This window comes from Excalfactoria chinensis, chromosome 2 (assembly GCF_039878825.1).
Source record: "Excalfactoria chinensis isolate bCotChi1 chromosome 2, bCotChi1.hap2, whole genome shotgun sequence".
NCBI lineage: Eukaryota > Metazoa > Chordata > Aves > Galliformes > Phasianidae > Excalfactoria > Excalfactoria chinensis.
This window is the reverse complement of record NC_092826.1, coordinates 32,280,701-32,301,462: the sequence shown is the minus strand read 5'-3', so window position 1 is coordinate 32,301,462 and position 20,762 is coordinate 32,280,701. Positions and strand designations below refer to the sequence as shown.

Here is a 20,762-nt window from a genome sequence, read left to right as displayed (position 1 = left end):
AGCTAGGATTTAAGCCTTCACTTCAGACCGGCATTGAAAAGTGGTACTAAAAGTGCAGTTTCACGCTTGGAACAAGCTGATCTATGAATGTTACAGCCTCCCAAAGGGAGCCCTTTCACTCCTTCTTGTGCTGATGCACTTGTGCAGCTCTGCAGTGAGTCAGTTCAGCTCACTGCTCCAGCTGGAAGTCAGCCTTACAAGAAAATGCAGTTTTAAATGGGATCAGTGAACTGTTCAGTCTTATACACACATTCAGTAACTCTTATGCAATGAAGAGAGGGAGTAAATGTGGCCATAGATGGTGAGGGGGGCTGGACTACTGCTCATGGTGGCACTGAGTTGTTAAATCAGCTTGATAAGGTTTGAAACAGCTCATGAAAAGCTGGGCTGTGTTTGCTTTAAGCAAGATAAGATGGAGCTCCTGCTAAAAGATGCAATTGTTCTTCCTGCTCCTACCTGTATGTTTCTTGCTTTCTTGGTCAGCACAAACGTTTGCATTGTCATGTTGTGAGTTATATGCTGAATTATGTTCAGAATTTAATTAGGTTGAAACTAACCAGACAAAAACCAGAGCTTTTTTAAAATACTCTAATTACCAAGCAGTCTCACAGAGGCTTCTTGGCTCAAGGGAGGGGTAACATGAAGACAGGAACAAGAAGAGGAAAAAGAGGTCAGACTTGCATTTTTTGGGCAGCAGTGCCAGCATGAAGCATTGTTTAAACTGATGTTTTACATATGAATTATCTTCAGTATTTGAACTATAGAACAGATGGCTCAGCACTGCTGTACATGATACCTTGCATACTGGGTGGATGGGTCAGTAGCTAGGAGCAGTGCAGAAGTGCTCCTTTAATCACAGTGCTGGCACCTTCCTCGGTTGTAGTACAGTAATTTGTCTTTGCTCCCATTCTGTTCTCATCTACCAGATGCAGATAATCAGTGCGTGATGGATCAGGGCCCAGGTGGATCCAGCACACAGGAACATGGAACAGGAGAGAAGCTGTGGATGCTCTGCAAGCACCTGGATGAATAAGCTTTCAAGTCTCTTACTGAATGCATGGTCTGTGGTGCTTGATCGTCTAACACTGATATACAAAGAAAACATTTATTTCTTTCCCTTAATGGAGTCCTAGGCCAGATACTCTTGTAAAAATAAGTAAAGTGTAATTCAAAATACCCAGTGTATCCATTATGCAAAGGATCTTGATCTGTCCATTAAACTGTAAGAGATAGTCACTGTAAATGTGCTTGAACAATTTTAAGAGGGTTGTGTTAGTTTTTTTTGTTAATATTTTTTATTCATGGGTAAATTCAGGAGCTGTGGCTAAGAATTCATAGCTTGCTCACAGGGTGAATATTCTAACAGGTTAAAACAAGCTGCAGTATATCCACTGCAGCACTGAGAGAACAAATGGCAAATGTTTGTTAGTGCAGGGAATATTAATCGATAGGTAATTCCTAGGTTGCTTCAAACCATTTGTACAGAAACGTGGATCAGCCCTGCAGTGACACATAATGAAATAAGCATCCATCACTTTCAGGAGGTTCTTGCAGGGTGACAAATCTCTTCCTGAAAGCGAAAAGGCTCTGACTTTTGTTATATTGAAATACATTCTCAGTGCTATAGTTAAGTGAGGATACATACTCCTAGTAAAACGTGATATTTTTTCAACTTGTGACAGCTGCAGGAAAAATGTCAGATAGCAGTGAAGGAAAAGAAAAAAAAAAAGCACCTCTTTTGGTTGAAAATTATGGCTGGAAACTGTGGAAGATATCAAATATTGCAGGCTATAGTTTGCATTCATGCGATGGGGAGCTTGTAGTGCTGCATTTGCTGAAATGTGATCCATTTTTGCTAGTAATTTTTCTGTGGGAATACATTTTTTTTTCCCTAGACTATCTATAGTTCTATATCTATAGTTTTCAACAACTTCTTTCTTTCTTCAGCATTTTGCTCCTGCTATCAGATGAATAATTCAGTCCCCAGTCTCCATGGCACCTCAGCAAGCCATTCCCTAACGTTGTATGTAAAGGAGTACTAATAACCATTTTAAAGACAAAAGGAAATATATATATTTTTAAATGGCTATATATGTTTTCTTTCAAGGTTCTTTAGTAGTTTTTCAAACATAAGAATGTGGTAACGGATAAATCAGTAACGTACTTCTGAGGGTATGGTATATATTTATTGTTGTATGTGAGGCTATGGAAATGCAAATACAAATTCACAGAATCATAGAATCATGGGATCATAGAATAGCTTGGTATGGAAGCGACCTCAAAGATCACCTAGTTCCAACTCTTTGCTTTGGGCAGGGTTGCCACGCACTAAATCAGACACTAGATGAGGTTGCTTAGGGCTCCATCCAATCTGACCTAGGATGGGGCAGTTTCTTTGAGAAGCCTGTTCCAGTACCTTACCACCCAGTCAGTGAAAAATTTTCCCCTGACATCTAATCTGAATCTCCCCTCTTTTAGTTTAAAACAGCTCTCCCTTGTCCTGTCACTAACTACCCACATAAAAAGTTGATCATTCCTCCTGCTTATAAGCTCCTTTTAAGTATTGGAAAGCTTCAGTGAGGTCTCCCCACAACCTTCTCCAGGCTGAACAAGCCCAGCTTCCTCAGCCTGTCTTCATAGGAGATGTGCTCCAACCCTCTTATGATGTTCATGGCTCTCATTTGAACATCTTCACATATTTTTTGTGCCGGAGGCCTTAGGCCTAGACACAGTGCTGCAGATGGGGGCTTCACAAAGGCAAAGTAGAGCCACTGTAGTGACCAATAGGCAACTATTTTTGTATGTGAATAACAAGAATACAAAGTTCTGACAACATCCAGAGAGCCCTGAACTGCAAAAGAAACTATATGGAGGATGTATGGAAAAGACAGCAAGATGATTTTGCTACCTTCTTATTGCTTATCTTAGCAATCTCCAGCAGACAAAATTACTAAGTGCTACTGGATATTAAGGAGAAACTATTAAATGAAGGGAGTCGTAGCGTGACTGTCTTCTTCCTTGGGAAGTGGTATTTGTATTGTTTCAGCTCTCTTAGATTATTACTCTGTGGGTGAGAGTCTGGTTAATTAGTTATGTTTGCAACCACCTGTAATAACAAGAACTAATATAGTATATAGTAATGCCAATTTTTTTTTTTTCTCCAGTTTTGATTTAGAAATGGGAATATTTTGACTTGCGACAAATGAGAAGAGTAACAAATTCACTGAAAATGATGACTCTCCTACCCTTCAATCCTAGCTTCAGACTCCCGCATGCCTTTGTAACTGATGTGATGTGACCAGTGTAATGCATGCTGAGTTGTCTTACAAATTAGGCGTTGAACAGCCTGGCTATTGGAAGCATGCAGCATTAGCTTTAACCTAATTTTTATGTGCGGAAAGGCTCTCTTCCCCTTGATCTAAGGTGAATTCAGTGTATCACTTTAGAACCTGTGCATTTTCAAAGGTTGATGCAGATCTCTTTCAATAAGCTGATAATAAGAAGAACTGAAAATGAAAAAGAAGAGAGAAAAACTGAATGGAATTCAGCTGCAGAAAATCTCCCTTAAATCTGTGGGTATGGTAAGTCAAACGAATGATAAGGATGGCTTCCAAGCATTTTAATATCCGTTTTGAAAGGCTTAGACAAAAGGATCATAAAAGTCATGTGAATTAAGGTGACAAGCCATGAGACTGGAGCAATAACCACTTCTAACTGTCACAAAGTGATCTTTGAATCTACCTGATTATTTCCTCCAGCAGCTGCAGTGGGTTATTTCCTGTCAAAAATGCAATACAAACCATGGGCTTCATGGCAGGGCTTCACAGGAGGCTGCAACGAGGAACCTACAGGATATTAAAAAGACTTTGCATCTTTTGGAAAGATGCTAAAGAGATCAGGAGTGCAAGTAGTGTTCTGCTTTCTCCAGGAAAGGAGGAGGAGAATAGATAGGTAAATTATTGGCTGAAGGAATGGTGTCGTGGTCAGGATTTTGGGTACTATGATTTTGGGAGGCCTTTGAGAGACCAGGTGTGTGGGCATCAGATGGAATGCAACTGAACAAATGGGGCAAAAGTGTTCTGGGTAGCAGGCTGGCTAGATTGATTGCCAGAGCTTTAAAGTAGATTCGGTGGGGGAAGGGAATGGAGTTCCTTGTGACAGAGAGGAGCCTGGTAATGCTACCATTTTAGTAAACTGTGTAGAAAAACTTTTCAGTTGTCCAGTTGGATCTTGTGGGGACTCTCCAGAGAAGATAACATTGCCAATAGCCTGACTTAAACTTTCTTGCACCCGTCTAGAGATACCTGCACCCTTGGCTTTCCTAAAGTGCCTGTATGGGAAATATACAGGAAGATCTAGAGATCTGTATGCGGTCAAAGGGCTTTGATCTCACTGTGATCACAGACACGTGGTGGGACAGCTCACGTGACTGGTATTCTGTCATGAATGGCTATGTCCTCCTTAGTAAGACAGGCTGGTGAGGCGAGGTAGTGGAGTTGCTCTTTATGTGAGAGAGCAACTGGAATGTATTATTGAGCTCCATTTGAGGGGGAATGATGAACAAGTGGAGAGCTTATGGGTAAGAATTAGGGGATGACCTGCTATCAAGAAGCACTGTGTAGAAGGACCTGGGAGTCCTGGTTGGACGTAAGCCGGTAGTGTGCCTTGTGGCCAAGAAGGCCAGTGGTATTCTAGGGCGCATTAAAAAAAGCATGGCCGGCAGGTCAAGCTAATTGGTCCTACCCCTCTACTCTGCCCTGGCAAGGCCACATTTAGACTACTGTGTCCAGTTCTGGGCTTCCCATTTCAAGTGTGTAGAGGTAGGACAAGGAGCAATGGCCTAAAACTTGGACATAGAAAGAGGCATCGATGGTCTCTTGAGGTTGTTTCTAACCCCTGCATTCTGTGAAAGATTTTGAATATTAATAACCAGAAAGGTAAAATTGACTGGGATTTAATGGCATTTTTTGCCTAGGAGGAAGATATTAAAGAAGAAAGATATTAAAGAAGAGCCATTGTAGTGATTCATTCTGGGATCGTAGTTAACTTGCTAAATATTTTCTAGGTGTGTATTGACTCAAATATCTATACAAAATGTTTTAAAATGAGGGCAAGAGTCTGAGGAGTTGTGAGATCCAGATTGTTAAAAACTGGACAAACTGGTTGGCAGCACATAGGATGGATGGTTCCTCGTGACATTCAGTGTTGCTGCTGTCTGGGCTCACATCCAGACACGCATGGAGTGTTTACTTTTGTATCTGAATGTGCTTATTGTGTTCTGCTCCTTGCTAAAAGCTTTATGACTTGATTCTCCTCCTGCAGTAGTAAAGATGGCAGCTATGAGGAAATGTTCCTGTGCTGCTGATGGGACTGTGAAGCTGGTATTTATAGTAGCTCACAGCTGAGAAGGCCAAATGGAACAAATACTGTTGGGCTGGTAAAAATCTTATTCTTCATCGTTTGTAAGACAACCAGTGGATAATTGTTTGCAACCTGTTTTCTCCACATCCCGAGAACCATTGCTGGTTTTTGAGACTGCTTCTGTTCTGCAGTCCTGACAAGTGCTATTTGAAGTAAGCGGTGCTTGCCAGTACTGCAGTCCTTGAGTGGAAAGAGAAGACTTCTATGCAGAGTTCTTATAATTGATATAGTGGGGCACAGTCAGTACTGATGAAAATGTTGATGGTGTTTTATATGTGCTTAGACCAAACCTGCTTCCTTAGCTAGCACTGAGACTAGATATATTTTGCAATAGAAGCTTACTTACATGAACTTAATAGCATGTTAAAGCAGCAGAGCTTCAGTTGGTCTATATATATGTGTTTAAGATGAAAGTCACACCTATGGACAGCTCCAGATGTGGTCCTTAAATGTTCACTTAAATAATTTCAATTCATTAATTTTTTCTTAACTTTTCCTGGATTATATTCACTGCTTTCAGCACATTGCTTTCTCTTTGCTCGCCATTTTTAAAACAGAAATAATACATGGGATTTTACTGCACACAAATGGCATGAACACATGTAACAGGGCAACAATATGGTATGTTTTTCCAGAACTACGCTGGTAATAGTCCCTCTCACATGGTTAAGGTCAAACCGAATGTAGATGCTTTGCTCTGCTTAAAAGCCAAAACACTCAGTGTAAGCAACTGGAATTTTTGCATTTTTTGGGCAGCTTACAAGAAGGCTTCCTTAATCTTAAGGCATACTAGTCCACAAAGTAATAGGCAAAGCAAGGCAGACAATTGTGCATGATTTTAAAATGGTAATTCAAAACATTCTATCACAAAATGCATTATTCCATCAGAATATTCCCCAAGTTTGTGGACATTTAATTTCATGGTTTCATTTCTTTTCATCATAGGGCTGGATCAAAGGTAGAAGATTAAAATCCAAATTGACTTTAAATTCACAGCGTACTGTATAAGAATGAGGCTGTGCCATTTGAAATTGGTGTGAGCTCTGTATGGAAACTGTGCTCTGATGTAAAAATCAGACAGGTGACAGCAGCATCTTAAAACCAGGCTTCGTGCACATCTGGAAAATGAGGTCAGTGTGTGAAATATAATATTAAAACATTTTAGCATATTTGCAAACCTAAATGTTACTGCAGTGATATAGTAAGCATTAATTTGTTTAAAAAATGCCAGAGAACGCAGGAATCTTTAGTCACTATTTCTATCTGTAATGCTTAATTTTGAGGCTATTTTTAGTATGTCATTTACTAGAAAGCTTTCAGTTCACTCAGACAACTCTAATAAATGTTTTACCATGAAACTATGACTGCCTTTTGTTTTTCTTGCTCACAGTAAGCTCCAAGAACAGTTTCTTCCTAATGAAGGTATTGCCTTTTATAAGAACAAGGTTGGATTCTGCAGAGACATGTTGAACAGGCTATAGCTGACTTGGATCAGTTGTTTACTAGTCTTGATTACTGATCATTTTCATCTCTTATAAATATAAGGGATCTTTCTCACTGTGAGTTCAGTGATCACCTTAAACTCAGTAGCCTTTAAATATCATGTAATGCCTACTAGAGGCAGGGAAATGATAAAATTAGCAGAGGAGAGAGGCACGTCTCTCATGCATTCGGCAGGCAGCTGGCAGCCAGCCACTGGGTAAAATCTGCACGGCCTCACCAGCCCTGGAATCTGCTGCTTTCAGTGACAAATTTGGAACTGCCTCATGATGGATTTTAAATACTCTGCTTTGGTTGATTATTTATCTATTGGCATTTTGTGTATCTTTGGTACTGTTTGTATGTTGCATAGTAGCACGTGTCTAACTTGTAAAAAAAATCTGTCCAGAATAAAAGAAGAAAAAGTATCCATCAAGCGTGCATCAAGCTAGATAACTCATTTAGTGAACTGTTATTAGTAGGGAATGCCAGATCTATTTGTTTTACAATTCTGGCTCCAGCAATCTGCAAGGACAGGAAATGTACATGTAGAGTGACCAAAATTACTGGCAGGGGTAAGGGAAACCTGAGAAAGAGGAACAGAAAAGAAGATGCTTTCATGGTCCATAGCACCAGCCTTCACTTGTGGCAGCTGAAGAAATTAGCTCTGCTTGAATTATAGTTGAAGTTAAAAGTCAGAAATATATGTAGACAGTTTGCCAAATACGTGAGCTTGAGTTTCTCTAAGACAGTTTTCTTTTGCAGCTGCAATGCATTTAGGAAAGCAGTTTGTTCCTTAGATGTCCCACAAGTCATGGGTAACCCTGAAAGAAAGAATGTTGGGCATCTGAATTCATCCAGAGCTGGATTTACTGGAAAATTAAGTCCCATTAAAGGTGGAATTTGTCTCGACTAATTTTAACATTTATACAGTTTGATCTAACCTCAACTGTCATCTGGGCTCTTGCTGTGTGAAAAGAGTAACATCTAACAAGGCGCTTAGGCAGGAGCAATAGTACTGGGCTGAAGATATATACACCATTTACTTTTCCCTACCAACTTTAGAAGGTAACAAGTCAGTTTAGTTTAGATAAATAGCTTCCTTATAACTAAAGTCAGATGATTTAAATCCTACCTTCATAGCAAGAGGACTGTGAATTTCTCTTCCCAGCCAGGTGAAACTTGAGGCCTACCACCCCAGGGGACAAATTGAAGAAAAACAGAATGTGCATAGCAAGAGCAGTAAGCCTGTAACTCTAACACCTCCAGCATCCATAATACACTGCATTATCAACCCCCAGGAGCAGGCACAAGGGCTGCCTGTTTTATCCAGCCACAAAAGAATGAGAGGCTTTCCTGGGATATCTCAGAAATCTCAAGTGCGCTTTTGACGGAAGGATTATTGCCCGTTGTGAAAATGAATAATAGTGAATAGGCTACTAAAGGTTTTGATCCTTTTCATGGCAGCCTATATAATTGTCAGGGAACACCTAAGGCAAAGCATGGATATTTGCAACTGATGTGTGTGTGCCTTCCTAAGTGATACTCTTTTGTATGACAAAGAAATTTGCAGAATTTAAAGACATGTATTTATTGTTCTGTTCTTACAGGTGTGTGCTAGGGAAGTAAACTGGCTTTTGCTGTGTTAAAATAATTTTCCACACTGAATGTCAAATAAACTGATGTGTAACCAATAGTTTTCCCTTTCCTGGCAGCTTTGGTTTCTGTGCTCTAGTGGATTAGTGCATAAAGAAGTGTGGTTTAAATAGATACACATTGTCAAGATATAGTGAAGCCTAGAAGAGCCTTCCTTGGAAACACTTCCCTCAGAAGTCTCATCTTCTGAGTTCCAGTGATCCTTTTTGCTTGGAGTTTATTGCATGTCTTTAACTTCATGCTGTATATTGATAGTGCTGCAACTTTATCCTTCTCAGCTATGGTACCAATATATTCTTGAAAAGCTGTGTATTTAACGAAAGTGTATTGCAATGTAGAGGAAGAGAGAAAAATCATCATCATGGGTTTCTAATGAAAAGTGGAGAAATGCATTTCTGCTGTGCAGTGAGATCAAATTTTGATGAATTTTATGTCAAGTTATGTTCTCTATAAAGGAAGCTAATCCTAACTCTTATGTTTAGGTCTCCAGTATCTTGCAGTGGCTATGTGGTGCTTTTTACGCTTATCCACGTTCCCTGGTTGAAATACATCCCAGATGTATTTCAGGTTGTTTCTACTGCCTCCGTTTCTTCACAAATGAGATATGCATCCATTTTTGCTGTGTTAGGTTTTATTCACATGTACAGCTAGAAAGGTGAAGGTAAGGGAGAAACCTGTGCAGGGTGAGAAATCCTCAGACCGACAGGGAATGCATTACTGTGTACCCTCAGCTCTTTGCTAAATATCCATAAACGTTAAAAATTAATCATGTCAGAGGATTCCTGAATATTAATACTGTCCACATGAGAGTACTCCAGTGGTGATTTTATTTTTACTTAAGAGAAGCTTGACTGAGGGCTCTGACACTGTCATATGAATGCAGAAGTGATTTTCTAGATTTGTGTCCTTTCAGATCCTCTGCTTGTTACTTTAGAAATACTCAGCAGTATCCATTTGCTTACATTTATTTGGGATGAAGATATTTTTATGCTTCTCACAGAGAATTATTCAGGCTAAAATGATTAGTCTTTGATTTTTTTCCTATTTTTGTTTAATTTTTCTTCTTTCAACAGTTTGTTTAGTCACAGAGAGCCATTTGCTCTCACAGTAAGCCATCTGACCCAGCAGTCCTCTAATTACCCAGTGTTGTTGCTTTCCTTTCATCTTTCTCAAGTATCAGTGCTTCAGTGTTTTTATTCCTGGTCTAAAATAAAAATGCATTTTTGTACTCATTTAGGCAACCTCTGCTGAGGAGTTGGAGCATAGGAAAAGTCATGGAATGAATAGTTTAACCCAAAAAGGAATTTTTAAGAAACTGTCTTTTTGTGTGCCCTTCAACAGACGCCTAAACGGGACGGTTATTCTTGTGCATAGTCAGGCTTTGGCACTGATGGATTGTTTAAGACTCTCAGAGGAGCCAAAGAAAAACAAGGCAGTAATTCTGGCAGTTTTCAGTACTGCCATTTCTGATGGGTTGGGTGTCAGTGGAAGAGCAGCCGGGCACACCACCCAAGGAGCCCTTCGTTTCTGATGAAGTGCAGAGAAGTGTGAAATGAATGGGGACCTTCCTTGCTCTGTTAAAATTCTGAGATAGATTTTAACACTTTTTTGAAAAGTACAGTTCTGACAGCTGTGGAAACATGATGCTCCTACTCTCTTCTCAGGAGGGGAGATTTATAGAAGAGCTCCCTGCATTCATCAGCATCGGCTCTGAAGTGTAGCTCATTCCTCAGACAATGTTTGCTGCGAGGTCTCTGCTGAGACATCTCCTGAATGTTGCCATTCCTGTTTGCCGTGCTGAGAGGGGTACATTTGACGGGAAGTGGACTGGATCCGCTGGCTCCCTAACCAGCCTTCAGGATGACAGCAACTTCCTGCTAGATCTACCTTGCTACAATCGGTGCAATATTTTTAGTGGAAAATCTTTCAAATGTGTAAAAAACTGTATTTTTTTAAATTATTTTTTAATTTTTTGGTGTACACTTATTGTTTTGAGAATTTATACCTGCAAATGGGTATTATGTAGAAGGATTGTTCATAGGCTAAAGCAGACCCCAAATCCCGTAGGTTTCCCAGGGGTCTCCTCCAGCTCTTTCAGTCACTCAGGGCAATGATACATGGCCTTCGTCATAACCAGTGGGATAGCAAAGACTTTCTGGGATGCAGCCAGCATTGAGGCTTGAAGGCATAACACCTCACAGTGGGGCCCACAGTGGAGCAGACATTCATGACGGCAAAACCTGACCGCTTGGCTCTGTGCTGTGCAGACAATGCTTGGAGCTTCTATATGATATGCAACAGAAATACACTGAAGCAATTCCAGAAGAAGAGCTTCTGGTCTGACATGGTTGCAATAGTGTTGGTGAATGCACTGGGGTGCTTGTAGCATGCAGAGGAGAGATGCCCACACACACAGCCTGCTGCTCGCACCCCTGCAGCTCCCAAGGAGTGCAGTGCCACCATTACGTAAGGCCTCACGCGCTAAGTACATACTGTGCAGACAGGCGCCTTGTTTGTGTGTGAATGGAGCTGCGTAGGTATGTAGAGAAGCTGGCATATTTAACAGGTTCACCACTTAAATTTAGCACCAAAAATTAGAATCTGTTAGAGCCCGAAGTTGTCACTGACAGACAGAACTTGCTTTGGTTTGTGTATGGAAGGAGAGAAACAGAGCTGTGTGCAGCGTGATGTAGCAAATTTACCCTATGAGATAAGGCTCAGTACATTTTGCCTTTTTGACAGATTCTGTTCTAACAAGGCCAAACAGCAGCCCTGCTTCTCCCGCCACAGAGGCAAGCACTGCTTGCTTAACCCTTGGAAAGCTGGCCAGCTCCCAGGAAAATAGCAGTGCCCCTTTCCAAACCGCATTCAGCTTTGTGAACGTGATCATTTAATTCAGAACAAAGCAATTAGTCTGCATAAAGAGCTTAAAATATGCCAGATTGCTTTTTTTTTTTTTTTTTTTTTTTTTTTTTTTTTTTCCCCTAAAAAAACCACAACTAACAGCTATTTCTGGCTAATTAAGTGCAGAAGAACGTTTCTACTACCCAATCAACCCAAATTTTTGCAATCTGGAAGCAAAGTAAAACAAAGCAGTAAGTAGATCACTCATTTTGGCTAAGATTTCAGACTACTGTACTGTTTTTGTTGTTGCAGTTCCAACAGATGTATTATTTTCAAGTAAACAGAAGATTAGCTTTTGAAGTAAAACTTTCTCAGACCTAAATTGATATTCTGCTCAGAATTGGTTAATAAAAAAGATTAATTATTTGGTTAAAAAACAAGACACTCTCCCTGCCAACATCAAGCTGTACTGATAGACAGAGGAACAGCCTGGCACTTAGTAGTCGGCACAAAGACTAAGACACCTGCTTGTAGTTCTACCACAATATTTATTTCAGAACTGGTAATCTATTGTTTCAGTAAAAGTGTGTGCTTCTACAGACCTGAGGATAGATTCAAATATTTCCCTGTTATGACTATTCAGTCCACATGTATTCCAGTAATGACAAATAGTGGTAAAGTAGCAGGAACCTTGGAGAAGGCAGGACAGATGACAAAGGATGGGTTTTCTTGGTCACAGACAGTGCATTTTCTGCACGACTGGGGACAGTGGCAACATTTTTAATTAACATTTGAATCTATTATTTATGAGTGCATTCACTGATGTACAAGTTCAAGGGCAAGCTCTGCCATGCTTGACTCACTCCCTCCGGAGACCATTCAAAAGGATCTGCACATGCAAAGAGCCATGACTTTCAGGTTGACTACTTCTGACTGTTAGACAGGGACAAACATTTTGAAGCTTCTGGGTTCCATGATACGCCTAAATGTTCTTTAAATTCTCCAAACATCTCCTTACTTTTTAAGTAGAACCGGGAATGAGCTCGTTGCTCTGAAATGACCCTGGTTATCCCAAATATGCAGATATTCACAAAATACCTTGTTGTTAAGGTAGGCCCCTCTGACATTAAGTGAAGCTTTTGGATATGAGTTTCTGAGCAATTGCACAGGCAGTGCTTCTCAAGTAAGGAGATGGGCATGTTCAGGAGTGTGAAAGCCACTCTGGCCTCTAGTTCACCTTCATCCAAGGCAGAGCACCCACCAGCACCTATACTGCTGACTCCAAAGCGCAGATGTGACTTGAGGGTCTGTTGATACAATCTGCCAGGTCACAAATGAGCCCCCACACAGACCTTCTCCTTCACTGATAGGAGAGAACAGTTAAATATCTTTGGCCCTTAAACTTTTATTCTGAAGGAGTCTGAAAATTGGACATTAAGCATTCCAGGTGGCCTGCATTTTCAGTGGACAGAAGATGTTTTGCAAAGTATTTTGTGTGATGAAATGTAATTAATATCACAGAGTTCATATTTAAAAACTCTCTCTGTAATTTATTTGGATTTCTGTTCTCATTTCTGCTTTTTTGCAGCAGGAGAAAAATTGAACTCTATGTATTTGAGGTATTATTCTGGTCTTTTACCATCACTTAAGAACTCAATGAAATTGGCAACGTTCTGGCTTCTAGTCTCAAAAGTCAAAGCCATTAAATCGTTATGTGTGAGACTAGCATTTTTAGCAATGAATGTTATATAGCACTGAATTATGGAAATTATTGAATTTATTGAAATTATGAAAATAGAAGTTTCTTGCAGCCAAAGGGAAGGTCAAAGGGCTTTCAAAAGAGTTGCTCAACTCATGGTTCTGAATATCTTACTCTTTGAGCAGTGCCATTAAATTGAATGCAAACATAAAAAGGGAGGGTGTTGTTTAACATGAATAAACTGGAATAGTTAAATATTAACTACTGTTATGGTTTTGGTAGGAAGTGTGATGTTATGCCTTCTTCTCAACTGTAAGTTGAGTAGTTTTTTCACCGAGTAGTTCTTTTGTGCAGTCCTCCAGCACATAATGCAGTCAGCACGCTGCGGTTTGTTTTGTAGACAAACTGACTGGTACTGGTTGTTTCCATGTAAATGAATGTTGGCATTCAAGGTCATTCGGAATCTTTCTGCTGAAATTTCGGACATTTCAAAAAAAGCAACTGCATTTTTCTGCAGGCTTTATGTGTTCCGCGGGTGACCAAATACAGCGGTATTTTGAAGCAACTTCTGAAAAAAATGGTGGAGCTTCAGCCTTCAGCTTTGTTCTTTCTTCAAGATTTGCAACTAAACTCAGTACCTTATGAAGCCTATAAATGTCATTTTTGAAAATCAATTTATGAATGGCAGTTCAAAGTCCTTTGGAATCTTTCTAAGCTCTCATTTGGGATAATGTTTTTGCTTGGACATGGTGACTTGCAGAGCCGTGGGCTTGTTTCTTTCACACAAATTAACCTCACAGTTCCTAAAACATAAAAGCTACCAAAGGAAAGAACAGATGCGCACAAAACCTTGTCTGAACATTTTTTTCAAGTTACAGATGCAGTTGTATTTATCTATCAGTAATCAATGGAAGTGTAATTCCTGAATTCACCTAATGATTATATATATATCTGATTTTGTCTGCTAGATTAATAACCACTGTTTTGCTGTTCGTGTGCTTTCTATTGTGTTGAATGATAGACTATACCTATCATCATAAGATAAATCCACATTTCTCAAAAGCTGTTACCAATTCTGTTGTCCTATAGTCAATAAGGACTGCTGAAGGGAAGTAAATTGGGAAGAGATGTAAGTAATTATGGAGACAAGTAAGAAATGTTCAAAGAAGTAACACCTTTAAGTCAAAAAGGCTGTTGTTCTATATCCAAATAGCTGATATAGAGCCCTTTCCTTAGGGTAAATTGCTCTATTTAGAATCACTTTTGCTGATTATTTGTCGTACAAATTCTTAATTCAGGGAATAGGGTTTATTCTTTTCCACTGACAGTCTTTCTGATCAGCTTTAGTGGCCCTGAACTTAAAGGAGTCAAAGACCATTTACACTTGCATTCAGTTATGAGTCACTGAATTGTGCTGTATGAGAAGATCTTCAAAACTCAGCTCAGCTCAGCTCAGCTCTGAGGTTTCTGCTGCACACGAAATGTAGTATTCATGCTTAGTGCACCCAGAGGCCAGGATGTAGATTTATTCATCCAGTGATTTTGACATCAAATACATCTAAATGTCAAAGTTTCTTAGATGTATGAGAATACTTGTCACTATTCCTGTACAGGGTCAACTGTATCTAAAATGTTAGGACCTTTTTTTAACTAAGATTGTTGTTTGGTTTTGTTGTCTTTTTAAAAAAATTAATTTCCTTCCAAGAGTTCAAATACTTTTTCAGTACCAGTGGAGATGTGATGGTACGGAGATAAAGCTGTAGCATTGCAGTGGTAAACTGCCTTATGCTGATTAGGCATCTTTCACACCTTCTGTCCTTCACTATAGTCCCACATGTCCCTGTAACAGTTCAATCTTATTACCTAAATCCAGAATAACCCTTGACAATTAGTACTACTTACACACAATCAAGACTGCTTGTCAAGAATTTGTACATAGCAAAAGATTGCTGTTGCTGCCTTCAAAATATTTATTAATTATGGTCATAAGAAAATGGGAGATGATCAGTGGGTAGATATTTTTAGTTCTACTGTCCCGTAAGTATTGATGCAGATTAGAAACACACACTACTCAGACAAGTCTGAACTAATCAAATCTGAAGAAGCGTTCAAAAAACTTGTTTAAAATAAATATATTTTAATAAGAAAATGTTAAATTTACAGAGAATGGGATTCTGTCATCTTTGCTCATCTGATTGTCTTTTGCAATCCTGAAGACAGTGGTATAACTTAAAATGCAGTACTCCCCAGTCTCATATATGTTCTCTGCTACGTTCAAGCATGTGTCTACAGAGGGTGTCCATTTTTTCAAGTGTTGCATCTTTGGTGTCAGAAATGTTTTACAAATAAGGAAAACTGCTAAATCCATGCACTAAGGCCTTAACAACGAAATAAAATACGAAGGGTACTTCAAAAGCCTCTGATGATTTTATTAACAAATACATATTATTTAAATCATTATGGCATAAGATTAAACTCAAAAATAATAAAGTAAAATATATGCTTTTGCAGATATAATATGATGAAAAAATACTATTTTAAAAGCACCCAAAAAACCTCAACAAGTCGTTACATTTTTTTTGTGCTTTCACATCATTATTCTTTCCAACGCGGTAGTTATTCTCTTTCAGCTGTAAAGCTTCTGATTTCACCTCTGTCCCACTTAAGAATCTATTATTAATTCCTTTAAAGCATGCAAAAAATATGACTTCCAAGAACAGCCACACAGCCACAGAACTCACTGCAAGGTTACCGATGAATAAAACATCACTTAGCACCGTAATTGCAGTTTAAGGCTATACCCTCTGCTGGTGGAAATGGGCACAGATTGACTACAGAAAATCCCAAAGGAACCTGTTGCCTGTCTGAGTCCAAGTTTTGAGTTGTGGCAAGATGCTTTGTCAGCTACAGTCTCTCTGTAAAGCACAGTATTGTATAGTTCAATAATATTTCATTATAATTCTAACATGTCTCTAGGGAAGTTACATTTTCAAAGGTAATGTGTCCAATCCAATGTATGCATTGGAAAGGAGATATTTCTCAACAGTTAAAGGAAATGTTGGGTCAAATCTCACTTTATATGAAAAGAAATCACAGAAGTGCAAATACGTATGTATGCATACATGCAGAAGAAAGCCACTTTGCTACCTGTAACACAGCCAGCTGGAACTATATGCCATACTGCCATTTACTGCTATAGACATGGGCCCACGCTGGGGCGCAGGGTGCATATACATGAATGTAAACTTTATCCGCTGGTTTGAGAAACTCTGCTAAGGGAAGTCTTCATGTTTGGGAAAGCAGTAAGGCCAGGGACAGTGTGGAAACTGTTTTCGCTCTGGCATCTATATGTGGCCCTGGGCCTGCCCCACTGAAGTCCCTGTCAGAGAATCAAAGATTATCACAGAAAAGAACTAAGCATGTTATATCAGATGGATAAATAAGATAGTATATCAACTTCATGGACATTTTTCCATTTCCAGCCATATGAATCTAGTAGAAACAATACCATATTTCCCATTATCTTCAATAGCTTCTATAGGCCAAGCTTAGCATGATACATTCACTGAAAGGCATTAATTCTGGAAATAAAAGTCTCAGTTCCAGAGCTTAGAAATAACTCTCAATGACATTTCTTCAGCAGATGAAAGGTGATATTTTTAACCGCAAGCATGGTCTCTGTGCAGGTTGGCCTGATCAGCGTCTCAGGGAGTAAAAATCCAAAGTGCCCGGTGTCGCGCAGTTCAAACGCAAATGCATATGGGATGCCATTTTTGTAGGCCCAGTCCATAGAACTGCCAGAACTCACATCTGAAATAGAGAATTCAGCAACTATTGAAAAAAAAAAAAACCAACACAATTTAAGTGCAGATCATGTTGGAAATGCAACATAGTTTTTGTGGCATTTTATCTATAGCACACTGGGAGTGCACCTGCAACTCAAGCTGCTGCTCCCTGTCCCTGAACACTCTTCAGGGATGCCCAGAACCTTGTGGAAGGTGATTAGCCCAATGCAGGATTAGACCTTTGATTTTCATGGGAAAAAATTAATAACTGACTTCTCTGTGTAAAGTGAAACTTCAATAAAAGTGAACTTTTAGTATAAAGCCCCAAACAGTTCTTGTCTCCAAGTGAGTGCAGTATAAAGCTTTGCTTCCACAAAGATCTCCCAGGTGGACCTTTGCTTGCACATTCCTCAGTTTAGCTTTTTTGAGTCAATTCATTTGCAGAGAGAAGGAAGAAAGATGACAGAACAAACTACGTTCTCCTTATAAAAGTGCTTTTAAGATTTCATTTCTGTCTCACTGTCTCATGATTTCCTTACAGCATGAGGGCATTTGCATAGGTGGTGTCTAATATTAACAAACCTTCCAGAGGAACTGTATTTCTTATACTTTTCGTTATCTCCATATGCTGATTACCCAAGACACTTGTATTTATATAAAGATCCATCTCCCATGTGGCCTGCTTTCCTCAGTGCAGTTCTAGCATTAATTCACAGTGCTATTCCTTCAACACAGTGAATGACTGCACTGTAATGAGCATAAGATGATGACTGTGCTGTGAGATGGGGACCCATGATAAAGTGTGACACATAGAGCCTCAACCAAAACACAGCAACAGCAAGAGAGATGCAGGAGATTACTTGTGAAAGATCTTGCTATTTACTTAAGTTCCTCACTTTTTCAGTCTCTTATCTTTGACAAGTGAATACAGGCCTTATAGTTTAAGTAAAGAGAATGTTGTTTCTCTAAAACCTATTGAATATCATTTCCTCCTTCCTGTTTGCATGGAAAGCTTGTCTGACAAATGTCGTTATATATTTAAAGGGCATATTTTAAAGACATTTTGTCTATAGGAGAAAGTGCATTTGAAATCACTCTCTGAAAAATGAAAGATATTTACATACAGATACTATTGCTGTCAGTTATCATCATTTTAAGACTGAGAAATTTGAAACCTGGGTTTTAAAGAGATCATCTTAGATTTCAGAATGAGCTCTCTGAATGGCTGTATCTGTCACAAGGGCACAGAGAAAGAGACAAAGCAATGGTGAAAAATGAAACTACTTTGAATTATTTTCTCCCAAACGCTTCATAACTTTGCAGTGCATTTGCAGTATCTGATAAAGAACCTTTATTTAAAAAAAACATATCTGTTTTTATATTAGAAAATGCTACTTTCTGGATTTCCCCCTTCAAATGCATTGCATTTTAATCTCTTTTATTGCATCAGTTGGCTTAATCATATTGCAATCAACTGACTGAGTCAGTTACAAAACTTCTTCTTCCGCTTTTCTCACCATCCACTACTGGAGCAAAGTTCGTTTAAACAGTATTTCCTTCCTTTGCTATAACAAAGGTGGTCTCCTTGTTACAGGTAGTCATACACCTGCATCAGAGGGAAACTCACACAAAGTGCTGGATGCGGGACCGTATCTGTATCTTACACCATAGGCAGACTGAAGAGCATTAACAGCATTATAGGCTGCAGATTCCTGTGTGGGGGAGAAAAAACAAAAGCATAAATTAGATTCTGAATTAAATACTGCACTGGGGCTGTAAACTGAGCCATGTGTCGCAGACTACTGGTGCAATGCCCTGATCTGTAAGTCCATGGCAGCTAACCTAAAGTGATTTTAAGTGAGAAATACATTATTTATTCTACTGACAGCAATTCCCTAAATGCTAAGAACTTGATTCAGTATTTTCATGGCATAAACATAAACTCATTTTACTGTGAATGATCAGCCATTAAATATCTGTAATTATTGGTGTATGTATACCAGTTCAGTGACATAACAAATGCTGGTAACACGTGAGATGGTGAGATAAAAGAATCTCATTTTGAGGCAGTATAAAAGCTGTGCAAACAGTTTTCTACCAACAGTTGCACATATATTTCCCTGTATGCTAAACCTCATTTCTTCTGTGTGAGTGGCTACGTTGAACAGTGGCTAAGTGAACAGAGTGGGAAGAGGGAAAGAGGGAAACTATATACTCCTGAATCTCTGATGGACTGGAGAATGTTCACCACTGGTTTAACTTCCTTTAAGACCAGATGACTTGGGCCTGGAGGTTTATTTCCACTGTTGCAGAAATGCAAATTCAGAACTGTTTGAGGAAAATCAGTGTCTGCATTTCAAGATCCATATGGATGCCCTGTATTTAGGAGGATCATGGCATCCTGTAAAACTGTGTACAGAAGGCCTGGCCCATGGCCAGGGTCACAATGTACAGTGCTTATGGACACACAAAAAAAGGTACAAATGTTGGAAAGGAAAATGAATGTTGTATTCTCAGAAGAAAGGATCCTGTAGAATGTAGAGTGAAGGCCAGGGACACCTAGAAAATGCAGTGATCTCCCTATTCAGGACACCACTGGAGCTAGAAACTGATGGAATATGAACCTCAGTAGGAGGCTGCAGTGGTTAAGTATTTTTCTTTCCTGAAGAGCTGTAGTGTTCAGCTTATGCAACTCCTGATGAACTTGGTCCTTACGCTGCTATTCACCAGACATGGATGAGTGCACTGGGAAGGTTTACTTTGTACCTGTCTTTCTGTTTATTCACCTTCTCTGAATTCCAGTCCTTTGTGGTTGTCAGGAGTCAGGATTCTGGCTTAATCTCGGCTTTGACCAGTACAGACATTCCTGTTTTGGATCTTTATCCACTCCAGCAGACAAGCTAGAGAATATTGCTTTGAAATAACATTCCGGAAAATAAAGCAACCCACTTCTATTTTTACTCACTGGTGGCACTGGTGAGCAAGTAGTGCTTTAGGCAGTTAGTTTTACAATGAGAACTGCTCTTCTCATTTTAAAACCCCACTATGAAATTCCACAAGGCGAAACTGGATTTGTTCTGTTCATTTCGTATTGCAGGACTTCTGTGCTGGAAACTGTGGCCTGGAGTTTTCAGCTCACCCCTTTAACTCCTTCATACCTCCTCCATGGGATCTGCACTGCTGGAGTCAGTGCAGGGATGGGATGTGGCTGAAGGGTAACTTCTGACTCACCCATACCAAGCATGAGAAGGTGATGGGAGGCCTGAGGCAGAGGGAAGTGCTGTCCTTGGGACTGCTCCCCTCTTACATATGTGGATGCCTTGACTTTGGTGAGTCAGGGCACACACATGACCCTGAAGGGCCAGGAGGTGTCAGACCCTGTTAGGCTGCAGCCATGGCAGATGTTCCAGTAAATATGCCATGGAAAGGAGAATACGGACACGAAGGAGAGTGCTCCCTGCATGACTTACACATTATAGAGCAACGACAGAAAAGGGGTGAGCCGTGTTGAAATCATTGTGAAGAAATACTAGGGTAGTTCCCACTCAAGTATGTAGGGCATGTAAGCTGGTGTTCCCCCATGGATCTCAGCCCTGAGGGCTGCTGCTCACAGCCACTGCTGAGGTAATGCACCCAAAACTGGGGACTGTGCTGATCTGCATCATACCATGCAGATCATACCGTGAATACATCTAAGCAACTAGCCTTTGAGCACTGTAAAGGAGAAAGTTCTGTACAGAATTGTCAGATATTTATGAAGAGACACGCAAGCTCAGCTGTGTCATTTAATCTCACTGTAAACAGTACAGCAAAAGACTGTACAGGAAAAAAAGGAACAAACGGTAGGTGAAATTTAAAACTCTCTAGGTGAATAAATG

General features: G+C 39.7%; 1 protein-coding gene across 1 annotated transcript in view; it reads right to left on the bottom strand.

Annotated features, from left to right (window-relative positions):
• Positions 1 to 16,721: 16,721 nt before the first annotated feature.
• The window catches only part of CPA6 (carboxypeptidase A6), a 72,272-nt gene continuing 68,231 nt past the window's right edge, over positions 16,722 to 20,762 (bottom strand). Inside the window, exons 10-11 of the mRNA XM_072329692.1 lie at positions 18,512 to 18,596; positions 16,722 to 16,909 (exon numbers count right to left, since the gene is read on the bottom strand). Coding sequence (XP_072185793.1) covers positions 16,722 to 16,909; positions 18,512 to 18,596 — 273 coding nt within the window. The remainder of the gene's footprint in view (positions 16,910 to 18,511; positions 18,597 to 20,762) is intronic.